General features: G+C 36.9%; 1 protein-coding gene across 8 annotated transcripts in view; it reads left to right on the top strand.

Annotated features, from left to right (window-relative positions):
- Window positions 1-13,910, top strand: part of UBE2Q2 (ubiquitin conjugating enzyme E2 Q2) — a 113,436-nt gene that overhangs the window by 31,662 nt on the left and 67,864 nt on the right. For all 8 annotated transcript variants that reach the window (XR_012120822.1, XR_012120821.1, XM_073212239.1 and 5 more), the window contains 4 exons: window positions 5,105-5,245; window positions 8,504-8,588; window positions 9,957-10,017; window positions 10,789-10,879. Coding sequence is in view for 6 of the 8 variants with exons in the window: in XM_073212239.1 (XP_073068340.1) it covers window positions 5,105-5,245; window positions 8,504-8,588; window positions 9,957-10,017; window positions 10,789-10,879 (378 nt within the window). In the remaining 2 variants the exon portion in view is untranslated. The remainder of the gene's footprint in view (window positions 1-5,104; window positions 5,246-8,503; window positions 8,589-9,956; window positions 10,018-10,788; window positions 10,880-13,910) is intronic.

The raw sequence follows: 13,910 nt of genomic DNA, 5'->3' as shown, positions 1-13,910 counted from the left end.
CCATTCATCTACTGATGGACACTTAGGTTGCTTCCATTTCTTGGCTATTGTAAATAGTGGCTTTTGGATGTAGAGTTCTATAGATGTCTGTTAGGTCCATCTGTTCTAGTGTGTTGTCCAGTGCCTCTGTGTCCTTACTTATTTTCTGTCCCGTGGATCTATCCTTTGGAGTGAGTGGTGTGTTGAAGTCTCCTAAAATGAATACATTGCATTCTCTTTCCTCCTTTAGTTCTGTTAGTATTTGTTTCACATATGCTGGTGCTCCTGTATTGGGTGCATATATATTTATAATGGTTATATCCTCTTGTTGGACTGAGCCCTTTATCATTATGTAATGTCCTTCTTTATCTCTTGTTACATTCTTTGTTTGGAAATCTATTTTGTCTGATACTACTGCAACACCTGCTTTTTTCTCCCTGTTGTTTGCATGAAATATCTTTTTCCAACCCTTGGCTTTTAGTCTGTGCATATCTTTGGGTTTGAGGTGAGTCTCTTATAAGCAGCACAGAGATGGGTCTTGCTTTTTTATCCATTCTGTTACTCTGTGTCTTTTGATTGGTGCATTCAGTTCATTTACATTTAGGGTGATTATTGAAAGATATGTACTTATTGCCATTGCAGGCTTTAGATTCGTGGTTACCAAAGGTTCAAGGTTATCTTCTTTAGTATCTAACTGTCTAACTTAACTCGCTTATTGAGCTTTTTAAAACACTGTCTGGTGATTCTTTATTTTTCTCCCTTCTTATTCCTCCTCCTCTGTTCTTTTTTATTTATTTATTTATTATTTATTTTTATTTTGGTATCATTAATCTACAATTACATGAAGAACATTATGTTTACTAGGCTCCCCCTTCACCAAGTCCCCGCCACATACCCCTTCACAGTCACTGTCCATCTGTGTAATAAGATGCTGTAAAATCACTACTTGTCTTCTCTGTGTTGCACAGCCCTGCCCGTACCCCCCACGCACTATACATGCTAATCATAATACCCTCTTTCTCTTTCCCCACCCTTATCCCTCTCTTCCCTCCCATCTTCCCCAGTCCCTTTCCCTTTGGTAACTATTAGTCCATTCTTGAGTTCTGTGATTCTGCTGCTGTTTTGTTCCTTCAGTTTTCCTTTGTTCTTATACGCCACATATGAGTGAAATCATTTGGTACTTGTCTTTCTCTGCCTGGCTTATTTCACTGAGCATAATACCCTCTAGCTCCATCCATGTTGTTGCGAATGGTAGGATCTGTTTTTTTCTTATGGCTGCGTAATATTCCATTGTGTATATGTACCACATCTTCTTTATCTATTCATCTACTGATGGACATTTAGGTTGCTTCCATATCTTGGCTTTGTAAATAGTGCTGCGATAAACATAGGGGTGCATCTATCTTTTTCAAACTGGAGTGCTGCATTCTTAGGGTAAATTCCTAGAAGTGGAATTCCTGGGTCAAATGGTATTCCTATTTTGAACATTCTGAGGAACCTCCATACTGCTTTCCACAATGGTTGAACTAATTTACATTCCCACCAGCAGTGTTCCTCCTCCGTTCTTTAAATGTTGGTTGTTTTATTCTGTGCTCTTTTGTGTTTCCTTTACCTGCTTTTGTGGGTAGCTGATTTTATTTTTTGCCTTTAGTTAGTATTTGGTTGGTCTGCTTTCTTTGCTGTGATTTTATTTTCTCTAGCAACATCTATTTAGTCTTAGGAGTGCTCCCATCTAGAGCAGTCTCTCTAAAATACCCTGTAGAGGTGATTTGTGGGAGGCAAATTCCCTCAACTTTTCCTTGTCTGGGAATTGTTTAGTCCCTCCTTCATATTTAAATGATAATCATACTGGATACAGTATGAAGGCTTGGTTCAAGGCCCTTCTGTTTCATTGCATTAAATATATCATGCCATTTTCTTCTGGCCTGTAAGGTTTCTGTTGAGAAGTCTGATGATAGCCTGATGAGTTTTCCTTTGTAGGTGACCTTTTTTCTCTCCGGCTGCCTTTAAAACTCTGTTCTTGTCCTTTGCCATTTTAATTATTATGTGTCTTGGTGTTGTCCAACCTTGGGTCCCTCCTGTTGGGAGTTCTTTGGGCCTCCATGGTCTGAGGGACTATTTCCTCCCCCAGTTTGGGGAAGTTTTCAGCAATTATTTCTTCAAAGACACTTTCTATCCCTTTTTGTCTCTCTTCTTCTTCTGGTACCCCTATAATGCGGATATTGTTCCTTTTGGATTGGTCACACAGTTCTCTTAATATTGTTTCATTCCTGGAGATCCTTTTGTCTCTCTCTGCGTCAGCTTCTATGCATTCCTGTTCTCTGGTTTCTATTCCATCAATGGCCTCTTGCATCTTATCCATTCTGCTTATAAATCCTTCCAGAGATTGTTTCATTTCTGTAAACTCCTTCCGGACATCCCTTAGCTCTTGCATATTTCTCTGCAGCTCCATCAGCATGGTTATGAGCTTTATTTTTAATTCTTTTTCAGGGAGATTGGTTAGGTCTATCTCCTTCTTAGGGTTTGCCTCTGTGATCTTGGTCTGTATCAAATTTTTCTGCCTTTTCATTGCGATAGAGGTATTTGTGGGGAGCTGGTGCATGTGTTGGCTAAGAGAAAGTCCCTTCTTGCTGGTTTGTGGCCTTTCTCTCCTGGGAGAACAGCGATCCCTAGTGGCTTGTGCTGGGTAGCTGCGTGCAGGCGGGGTTTCTAATTCTTTCCCGGCTGCTGTGGAGCTCTGCGGTCCACCCAGGGGGTTACGGCGCCTGTAGTTCCCTGGGATTCCCAGCTACTGGGCTAAGTGTCCCGGGATGCTTCCATCCAGCTGTGGGGTCCCTGTCCCATTAAGACTTTAAAAAAGCACTCGCTTTTCTTTGTTCCAGGGGCACCGGCTGTGGGGGCCCACTCACAGGTCTTTCTGTCCTGTTTCCCTAGAATCCAGCACCTCACACACTGTGTGTCTGCGATCCGGTGTGGATGGCTAGGGCTGGGTGTTTAGCAGTCCTGGGTTCCCTCTCCCTCCCCGCTCCGACCCCTCTCCTCCCGCCTGGAGCTGGGGTGAGGGGTACTCGGGTCCCGCCGGGCTGCAGCTTGTATCTTACCCCCTTCGCAAGGCGCTGGGTTCTCGTAGGTGTAGATGTAGTCTGGCTGTTGTCCTGTGTCTTCTGGTCTCTCTTTTAGGAATAGTTATATTTGTTGTATTTTCAAAACATGGTTTTGGGAGGACATTTCCGCTGCTCTACTCACACCGCCATCTTGGTTCTCTATCATCTAAGAATTTTGTAGGACAAAGTCTAAAGCTTAAGCCCATTTAATTGCCAGTCATGATACAATTTTAGAGGTTTTTGGACTCTGAAGCTTTGCTTTAAATTCAGACTTCAGAATAAAGATCTGTGTCTCTACATGCACCAGATAAAAGGTATCTGGGTTCTGTGGTTTTGGTTTTAAAACGTTTTTTCTGTTTTGGATCTTAGAATTAATTCCGGTTATTGCCTTAATTTTCTTGATTTGGAAAATTTTAGATCTTAGAATGCCTTAGAACTAAAGTGGTAGTTGCAGGTTTGTTTTTGTGAGTCTGGGAGCAAAATAATTACTAACATTGTCCAATTAGAAGGACCTTTGGGATAGAAAGTTTGTTTTTAATGTTTTATGCTGTTTAGCTTAGGAGAAATAGACTTTGAAGATGTCAGTAGAATTGGTGGAAAGATATTCTAGGCAACTAAAATAATGAACAATCTTGGGCATGGTGTGTTTGGATGCATTGGAAGTGGTCCTTTGGGGAGCAGACCCGATGTGTTGGAGTCATGGAAAGCAAGGTTGGCTAGAAAAGACAGATACCTAAAAGTCTTGAATTGGGACAAAATAATTTATGTTTGGTGTGATTTTTGATAGGAAGGCCTTAAGTGGAGAATAGTGTGGTGAGAATATTGTCAATAAAGATGATAATGATGAATTCTGTTTTGTGCTGATTAATATACTCAAGTGGAGAAGTTCTGTGACTAGGAATGTGGCTGAGTTTGAAAGTGGAGGAGGAGGAGATCCAGGCTAAGGACATTTGTGAGAAGCCTGAAGAAAAAAGTGTAAGATGGAAGATCGGGGCTGAAAAGTACAAAGTAGGGAAAGCACGGAGTCATGGACTGTGTCAGATGAGAAAGGAATGTAATAGGGGTTGACAAGATGGCTGCCCAAGAAATAGACCATTGAGTCTGGGTAGAACTGGTCTTGGTCTGAAAATCACAGTGACTTAGTCTGCTTAAAAAAGTAGAGATAGTAAGTATAAACTACTCCATTAGAGATTTTGATGATTGAAGTAAAGAGAAGTAAGATAATAGGAAAAGGTTAGGATTTTAAAAATTCTGCATAGATTGTATATGTGTAAGAACAGGTGATAACAGCAAGGAGAAAGCAGAATGCTGTAGTTATTAAAGACTGGCTTAGGGATGTTATTTAAAAATTTTTCTAACTTTTCCTAATTCTAAAAATCAATAGGTGCTCACTACAGAAAACTGGAAAAGAAGGAAAAGCACTAAATGTCTGGAAGAACTATTAATATTTCAGTATATGTCCTTCTAGTCTCTTTTTTTCTGTGCTTATTTTGGCATAATTGAGATTCTGTATATTCAGTTTCTTATTCTGTGTCTTTCACTATTAATACATAAGAAACCATTATGCTGTGTTGGCATATTATAATGGTCTTCTAATACTCTGTGGAATTGAGTTAACTCTTTGGGCATTTTTGCATATGCAGATTTTGTGTTTGTTTTTGTGGTTCTAAAGTTGAAATGCCTAAATCTGTGTTCACATTTTAGACTCATTTCTTACAATAGATTTCCAGAAGTTGAACAACCAATGAACAGTTCTTGATACCTAATGCTAAACTGTTTCAAAAGTTCCTCTTAATAGGAGATTTAAAAGAAGGCTTATTGGTAATAGTAAAGCTATTAAATAATGCTTCACTCAGATTCTACCTTTTAAATGAAATACAGGATATAAAAGCAGGGAAAGTTTGAACAGAATGTGAAAGCTTTCTCCCCTCCCCATTCTCTATTTTCTGTTCTTCCTGAGTTAAGAATGACTTAATTTTTGGTGTAAGCCTGAGCAAGCTAATATTTCCTTATTTTTGTAGGATATAGAGGACTTGGATCACTACGAGATGAAGGAAGAAGAACCTATTAGTGGAAAAAAGTCAGAGGATGAAGGAATTGAAAAAGAAAATTTGGCAATATTAGAGAAAATTAGGAAGACTCAAAGGCAAGACCATCTAAATGTAAGTATATATACATATCTAGAATCTGGACTTGTGTGGTTAAGCATTTATAGGACATAATATGAATGCAGGGCAATTCGTTAAGATACTAATCTCAGCTGCCCTCTTCCATCCTTACCTTGGCTGTGGGTGGACTCAGCCATATGTTTTGTTGCTCCAGTTTTGTGTGGTGGTGGTGGTTTGTTTTTTAACCTTTCTCATCTTTTGAGAGCTGCTTTCTGCCCTGATCTCCCCTTTTTACACATTGGAATCATCTACCGTTCATTGTATATGCCTCTTTCCAGCCTGTCCCTATGGTTTTCTCTGCTTACCTTCCTCCTATGGGATCAGTATATTTAAATCCAGTCTCTCCTTTTGAAGCCCCATTCAACTTCCTTCTTCTCCATGAAGCTGCCATCTGGTCTGTCCTGCCCTGACTAAACCAAAAGTAATTTTTTCTTTGACTTTAACTCTCTTATGTGAAGCTGCATGGGGTAGTGAAATGAACACTGAGTTTGGTGATAAGCAGCTGTGTGGCTTAATTTTCCTCAACTCTAAAACTTGAAGTGTTACCTTTTGGATGATTGCTGTGAAAAATAGATGATAATGATGTATATAAAATGCCCACACAGAGTCGGGAGACATCAAATGAGAGTCTAATTGTTTGTTTCAACACTTACTACTTACTGACTGTCTTCTGTGAGAGATGTTTGTCAACCCCATGAAATCTGAGTTCCAATTCCTTTGTCTCGGGCACAGGTTCTCAAATACAGGGAATGAATTGTTATGCAAAGAGATGCCAAGTGTTAATAACAGGTAGATATCTCTCCCTCCTTCAGTCTAACTATGTTAATTTGATTGGCACAAGGTTTTGTTTTTTTTTGAGAGCAAAGAAATTTAGTCCAGCCCCTATCTTTTTTTTTTATTAAGATATCATTGATATATAGTCATATGCTCAGGTTTCACATGAGGAACATTGTGGTTACTACAATTATTATTATCCCCCTATTAATCAAATCTCCACCGCTACCCCATTACAGTCCCTGTCCTTCAGCATAGTAAGATACTATAGAGTCACTACTTGTCTTCTCTGTTATACTTCCTTCCCCATGCCCCCCGCTACATTATGTGTGCTAATCATAATGCCCCTTAATCCCCTTATCCCTCCCTTCCCACCTACCCTCCCCCTGCCCAAGTCCCTTTCCCTTTGGTAAGTGTTAGTCCATTCTTGGGTTCTGTGAGTCTGCTGCTGTTTTGTTCCTTCAGTTTTTCTTTGTTCTTATACTCCACAGATGAGTGAAATCATTTGGTACTTGTCTTTCTTCCCCTGGCTTATTTCACTGAGCATAATACCCTCTAGCTCCATCCATGTTGTTGCAAATAGTAGGATTTGTTTTCTACTTATCCCAGCCCTTATCTTGATTACTTAAAAAAAAAAATTCCTGCCACTTTAAATTAATGATACTTACTCTACTTTCTGTATCTTGTGATTGCTTCCAGTTTGTATATTATAGTCAGAACAACTACAAGTCATTGAACACTTTCTTTCACATGACAAGACACTAAGCTAGTACTTTAAACTTTGAATACTTTCCCATTTAATCTTGATACTCACTGTGAAATATTCTTACTATTCTATAGATGTGAAACTGGGATTTAAACCACTAAGTAATGTATTCAGGGTCACACAGTGAGGAAGTAATATCTTTGTGAGCATGATGCCCACCTCTGCCAAAGTATAGTGCAATTATTAACATTTTAAGTTCTACGTGATTGAATTTTTTTTTTTAATCAAAGGCATTCTAAACGTTTTTGTCTCATGATAAATACATCCATTCATATTTGGTCTTAGGGTAAGATACTGGTGCATTTTCATCTTTAGAGAAACTCCCAACACTGAAAAAAAACAAAACCAGGCAAACATGCTTCTTAACATCTTAATATGTAAACTAGACCTTCTGTATAACATTCTTGCTTATAGTCTGATTAATGGAACTATGCTTTAGTTAATAATGTGTCATGGTGGGATCTTCTAGTATTTTCAAAATTGATGAGGCCACTGTACACCTATTAAAATGTCCAAAATCATGAACACTGACAACAGAAAATGATGGTGAAGATGTGGGGCAACAGGAACTCTGTTACTAATTGCTGTTGGGCTTGCAAAATGGTTCAGCCACTTTGGAAGTAAGTCTGGCAAATTCTTAGAAAACTAGACATACTTATACCATATAATCCAAATAGTTGCATTCCTTAGTGTTGACCTAAATGAATGGGAAAACGTTAAGTTCACATAAAAACCTGCACATGCATATTTATAGCAGCTTTATTCATAATTGCCAAAACTTGGAAGAAACCAAAATACCCTTCAGTAGGTGAATTGATAAATTGTGGTACATCCAGTTAATGGAATATTATTCCCTAACTGAAAAAGAAATGAGCTATATAGTCATGAAAAGACATGGAGGAACCTTACTGTATTAGCTGTATTTCTAAGTAGAAGCAGCTAATCTGAAAAGGCTGTATACTCTTTGTTTCCAACTATGTAACATTCTGGAAAAGGCAAAACTGGAGACAGTCAAAAGATCAATGTTGCCAGGGATTGAGGGTGGGAGAAAGGATAGGCAGAGCATGGGAGATTTTTAGGGCAATGAAAATACTGTGTATGGTATTTAATAGTGGATTTATGTCATTATACATTTGTTCAAGAATGTACAGCACCAAAAGTGCATCATAAGGTAAATTATGTCCTTTTGGTGATAATGTGTCAATGTAGGTTCATCAGTCTTAAGAAATATACCCTCTGGTGAGAGCATTTGATGATGAGAGAGACTTTGCATTGTAGGGACAGGTATATGGGAAATTTCTGTACCTGCATGTCAATTCTGCTGTGAATCTAAAACTGCTCTAAGAAATTAAAACCCTAAAAAAAAAAAATTAAAATTAAAAAAATTGATGGAGTTTGAAGTAGACTCATACTGTCTTGTTTTAGGCTAGTGTATAGGCCATGGTCATCTGGATGTATTAGACATCATGCTAGACTTGTTTTTATTGTTTTCAGATGATAAGAAACAGTAAATGAATCAGACTTGCCCCTAATTTTGTAGTCCTGTTGACATTTCATAATCCTTGATTAATTGAACTTTATTTTTTGACTTCTTAAAATGTTGAGTGGTGATCCATTTCTATAATCTCAATGTATACTTTTATATCATTTTCAAATACCTTAAATCTTTTTGATTCAGTAGATCCTGGTAAACAGCAAATTTTATGTTTCAGGGTGCAGTGTCTGGGTCTGTGCAAGCTTCAGATAGACTTATGAAAGAGCTCAGGGACATATACAGATCACAAAGTTATAAAACAGGTAAGGACCTCTGGATCTCTGCTATCTCTGTCCTTATGTTTTTTTCAATTTTCAGATAGTAAACTTCATGTTTCTTAATATAACTGTAAAAAACAAATATTTATTTTATGGATGTGAAATGCAAATTTAATCAAGTTATCAAAAGATGGGATAAGATAGGATTTTTTTGGATTTTTAAAAATTGTTCTTATAGATCATAACTTTTTTGTCTTCTTGCCGATGAGGATTAACTCATATGATTTTTATCTTCTCAGAATAAGTTCAGGTAATATCTGTTTTGAAAAGTAAGTAAGATGATGAATATATTTTATTGTGCAAACAAACAACTATTGCCAAGTTGGTTTTTGTGACTGCCCCCCCACTACCTTTTTAAAAAGCATAATCAACTCATAGTAGAGGCAGTTGTGGTATTACTTTAAAAGTAGGTGGGTTTTTTTTTTTTTTCATTTCATAGTTTGAGTTAGAGTGTTCTTACCCAGTAAGATTTACATACTGTGGAACCTCTCTAATTGAAGTAACATTCCTGTATATTTTTACAGAGATTCTAATAGTATTACATTAAAAAAAAGAGCCAAACTTTAATTTGAATAGGTAGCTTTATGATCCATTCAGAAATTCTGGGAGTGATCAAATCTAAATCATTAGTGCTTACTTAAAATAAGAACAAAAAACAAGCAAAAAACCCTATTTATAGTGTGCAAGGCAAGTTACACTTCTTTTTGAGTTATTAGAAGTTTTAGTGTCCCAACAGTTTTTCTTGTAAGGAGTCTTAAAGTTTATCTATAGAAACCTAACAGAGTACAGTTAAATATTTGAATACTGATTTATCTTTAATTTTTAAATAATTGCTTGTTAAAACATTGTAGTAGCAAAAAATAGAAAACTAATAACCAGATACAGGGTGGAAGTGGTTCAGTTATGGTATATCCATAAAATACTATGGAGTTATTAAGATTGATATTATATTTCTATATACTAAGTGAAAAGATGCCTCAGAAAGTTTAAGAAAAATTGTAAAATTAGATGTGTAGAGAGATTCCATTTTATAGAAATGTCTTCATGTTCATAGAAGAAAAGCCTTAAGTACTGTGATTTCACATGATCTTTTTTCCCCTCCTCCTCACACTTGTTTCTCAACTCATTAAAGTTGGCAAGGTAAAGAATTTCTCAACTCACTAAAGAGTCCTCTTCATTGATGGCTTTTATTATCTTTTAAGGGAATAAGCTACTCAGCTCCAGTGGCAAGATATTTACAATATACGTTAGTTCTGTGTTTTAATAGCAAAATTTCTAGCTTTTGTCGGTTGTTGTACAGTTTACACCAGAGTAATAAATGAAGAGTAGATAACATGCCATATATCTTTACAGGGATTTATTCAGTGGAACTCATAAATGACAGTTTATATGACTGGCATGTTAAACTGCAGAAGTAAGTGGCTTTTTTTATGCTAACCCACTCTTTATAATGGTAGCTATCACAATGGGGATTCCTCCCCCTGATTTTGATACCTTTATGCTGTGGTTTACTTAGAACTTTAGGCCCTGTTTCTATAGAAATACTACTCAGGTTGTTAAAATGAGCTGTTTCTTAGGCTTAATGAGTAAAATGAGGAAGAGGAAGGAAAAAAAGAAGGAGCAGCTGTGGGATTAAGTGTGTCTTGGAGTTAGTGAGAGATAATTGGGAAATACAGATGTGCATTTAATAATGTGATGAGATTATGATAAACAACTTATATTTGAAATAAGGGATTTGACTAGGACCTGAATATGTAGAACAGTTTTAGACAAATTTAGATTTTTTTAGTGATTTTACTTTTTCTGGTCTTGACTATGGTTAATTTCTCTCCTTGAACCCCTTGGCTAATAATACAGTTTTAGAGAAATGGATGAAGTCTTTTTTGAGTTCTTGAGAAAATTATGTACATAATGACTGTTTCCTTTAGAATGATTGCTAACTTTGAATCCCATTAGAAGAATAGGTTTAGTTAGAATACTGTGATTTCTTTTTGGGCATTTAACTCCAAAGTGTTGGAGGCCATAGTGATTTGTTTTTCCAGGGATCATAGAGCAGCTTTAGACCTCTTATTTGGAGCTTACCCTGCCAGCTCTGTTTTAGCTCTTAGGCTGGTTCATCTTTGAGGTCAATAAGAATAAATCTTTGTTTTTTGTTGAACTGTTTTTTTGTTTTGTAATTCTTTAGGGTTGATCCTGATAGTCCTTTGCACAGTGATCTTCAGATCTTAAAAGAAAAAGAAGGCATAGAATATATTTTGCTTAACTTCTCATTTAAGGTAAGAAAATTTTAAGGGAATTCTGTATAGTTGCTTTGGAAAACAAGTTTTATGAATTGGTAAAATAGAAGATACTTATACCTTGTGGTTCAGAAATTCTCCTCCTAGGTATATATCATGCAAGAATGAGTACTTAGGTGCACCAGGAGACATACATACAAGGATGTTCAGAGCAGCATTGCTTATAATAGGCCCAAAGAGAAAATAACCCAAGGGTCTGTTCTAATAGAATGGAGAACTGTGGTAGTGATAAAACGTGATAAAGCAGTGTGCAACAAGATGGAGGAATCTTAAACAAAACATGTTCTGCTTTATTTCATTCATATAGAGTTCAAAAATAGGTAAAACTAAATTACATTGTTTAGGGCATGCATTCCCAGTGTAGGCAGCATCACCCCCCAATGGGGTGAAAATTGGTCCTTGGAGTGAAAAAAATCTTATATCACAGTAGTCAAGGGGCCATAGTATATAATAAATAGATAACATAAATACATATCTGTGGTCGTAAAATTTCATGGAGGCGATAAGGAAAAAAAATTTTATAAAAAGGCTTCTTAGTAGGGTGAAAATGAAAAGAAAGCTGAGAAACACTGATTTATGGATTCATACTTGGGCAATAAAACTATCAAGAAAAACAAAGATGTGGTTATTACATATAAACAAAGATGTGGTTATTACATATTTAAGGATAGTGAGTATGAATAGGTAAAAGGGACACAGTTGTGAACTGAAAGGGACATCTGGGGTCTTCTTTCATACTGGCTATAGTCTGTTTCTTCACCAGGGTGATGGTTACATGGACACATATATTTTACAATACTTTGTGATGGTGTACCTTTTTATTTTATGTGCTGAATTTATGCATTATATCTAATAACGTTTTTTAAAAGATGCTAGGTTTAAAGAAGAATAGCAGTGGAATATAGATAAAATGTAATGATTTAATATGGAATCTGGATAAATGTAGTAGTTTTAAATGTTTCAAAAAAACTAGAAAGTGTTTCTAAGGAGTTACATTTGAATTATGTGGAGCTTCTTTTGACCTGTTCTTTTAAATTGAGAAGAAAAATTTATGCAATAATTGTCTTGCTTTTATATATATTTTTCCATTTCAGTTAGGTAGACTTCAGTGCATTAGGTGCTATGGAAGGTTTGAGGACATTGGAGGCATCTCAATATAATACCTGTTCTTCAAGAGTCTGCAGTCTTTCTGGGGAGAGATCTGTGATGAAGGCTATTGGGCTTTGGAGATCATGATTAAGATTCTGGGATTATATGTTTATGTGGTAAAGAGCCAGTAGAGGTTTTCAGGCATAGACATAATTGATCTGTTAGGCTTTTTATTTTATTAAAACAATTATTACGCCTTCAGCATCAGAGTAGAGTTTCTATAGGCTAGAGTACATTTCTTAGAGTCCAGTTGGGGGCTTTGATTTTAATCTGGGCAAAGGGTAATGAAGGGTGGTGGTGGTAGGCATAGGTGGGACTAGATGGACATGAGATGTTTTGAAGAAAGACAACAAAGACATGAATACATCCATTGTACTTGGAATAAAATGATTTTCTGAAAGCTGCTTTTGTGATTGTATGCCCTAGTTTGGGTATATATCCTCATTAAGATATTTTTTCAAATAGCTCAAATGTCAAATGTCAGTATTTTCTCTCAGTTTTGTTATTTTTTTTATTAAGGTATAATTGATATACACTCTTATGAAAAAACAATGTGGTTACTACATTTACCCATATTATCAAGTCCCCACCCACACCCCAATGCAGTCATTGTCCATCAGTGTAGTAGATGCCACAGATTGACTATTTGCCTTCTCTGTGCTACACTGTTTTCCCGGTGATCCCCCACACCATGTGGACTAAACATAATACCCCTCAATCCCCTTCTCCCTCCTACCCTACCTGCCCTCCCACACCCCTCCCCTTTGATAACCACTAGTCCCTTCTTGGAGTGTGTGAGTTTGCTGCTGTTTTGTTCCTTCAGTTTTGCTTCATTATTATACTCCACAAATGGGGGAAATCATTTGGCACTTGCATTTCTCCCCCTGGCTTATTTCACTGAGCATAATGTCCTCCAGCTCCATCCATGTTGTTGCAACTGGTAGGATTTGTTTGTTTCTTATGACTGAATAATATTCTATTGTGTGTATGTACCACATCTTCTTTATCCATTCATCTACTGATGGACACTTAGGTTGCTTCCATATCTTGGCTATTGTAAATAGTGCTGTGAAAAACAGGGGTGCATATGTCTTTTTGAGTCTGAGAAGTTGTATTCTTTGGGTAAATTCCAAGGAGTGAGATTCACAGGTCAAATGGTATTTCTATTTTTAGTTTTTTGAGGAACCTCCATACTGCTTTCCACAATGGTTGAACTAGCTTACATTCCCACCAGCAGTGTAGGAGGGTTCCCCTTTCTCGGCATCCTCGCCAGCACATGTTGTTCTTAGTCTTTTCGATGCTGGCCGTCCTTACTGGTGTGAGGTGCTATCTCAGTGTGGTTTTAATTTGCATTTCCCCGATGATTAGTGATGTGGAGCATCTTTTCATGTGGCTGTTGACCATCTGAATATCTTCTTTGGAGAACTATCTCTTCATATCATCTGCCCATTTGTTAGTCGGGTTAATTGCTTTTTGGGTGTTGAGGCATATAAGTTCTTTATATATTTTGGATGTTAACCCCTTGTCAGATTCATATTGTGAAAACCAGGGAGGTATTTTTTTAAATGCATATGCAAAGTATTTTTAACCCAAAATATCTAATTCATATTAAGTCACATGCCCGTGTACTGAATACTAAGCTAAGAAATGGAACTTTATTACTGTCTTTGAAAGCCCCTGTGGACCCCTCCCTTCTCGCTTCCTCCCTAAGAGGCCATCTTTAAGGGAATATGAACTCTTAACAAGGAAACTGAAGGACCTGTGACTGCAGATAGTGTTTTCATTATATTTTCCTCCTCTAGGTAGAACTTCAGGGAGGGGATGATCTGGGAGGTAAATGGCTGAAATTCTGTTGGATTTG

The sequence above is a fragment of the Manis javanica genome, chromosome 8 (assembly GCF_040802235.1).
Source record: "Manis javanica isolate MJ-LG chromosome 8, MJ_LKY, whole genome shotgun sequence".
Classification (NCBI taxonomy): Eukaryota; Metazoa; Chordata; class Mammalia; order Pholidota; family Manidae; genus Manis; species Manis javanica.
This window is presented reverse-complemented; position numbering and strand designations above follow the sequence as displayed.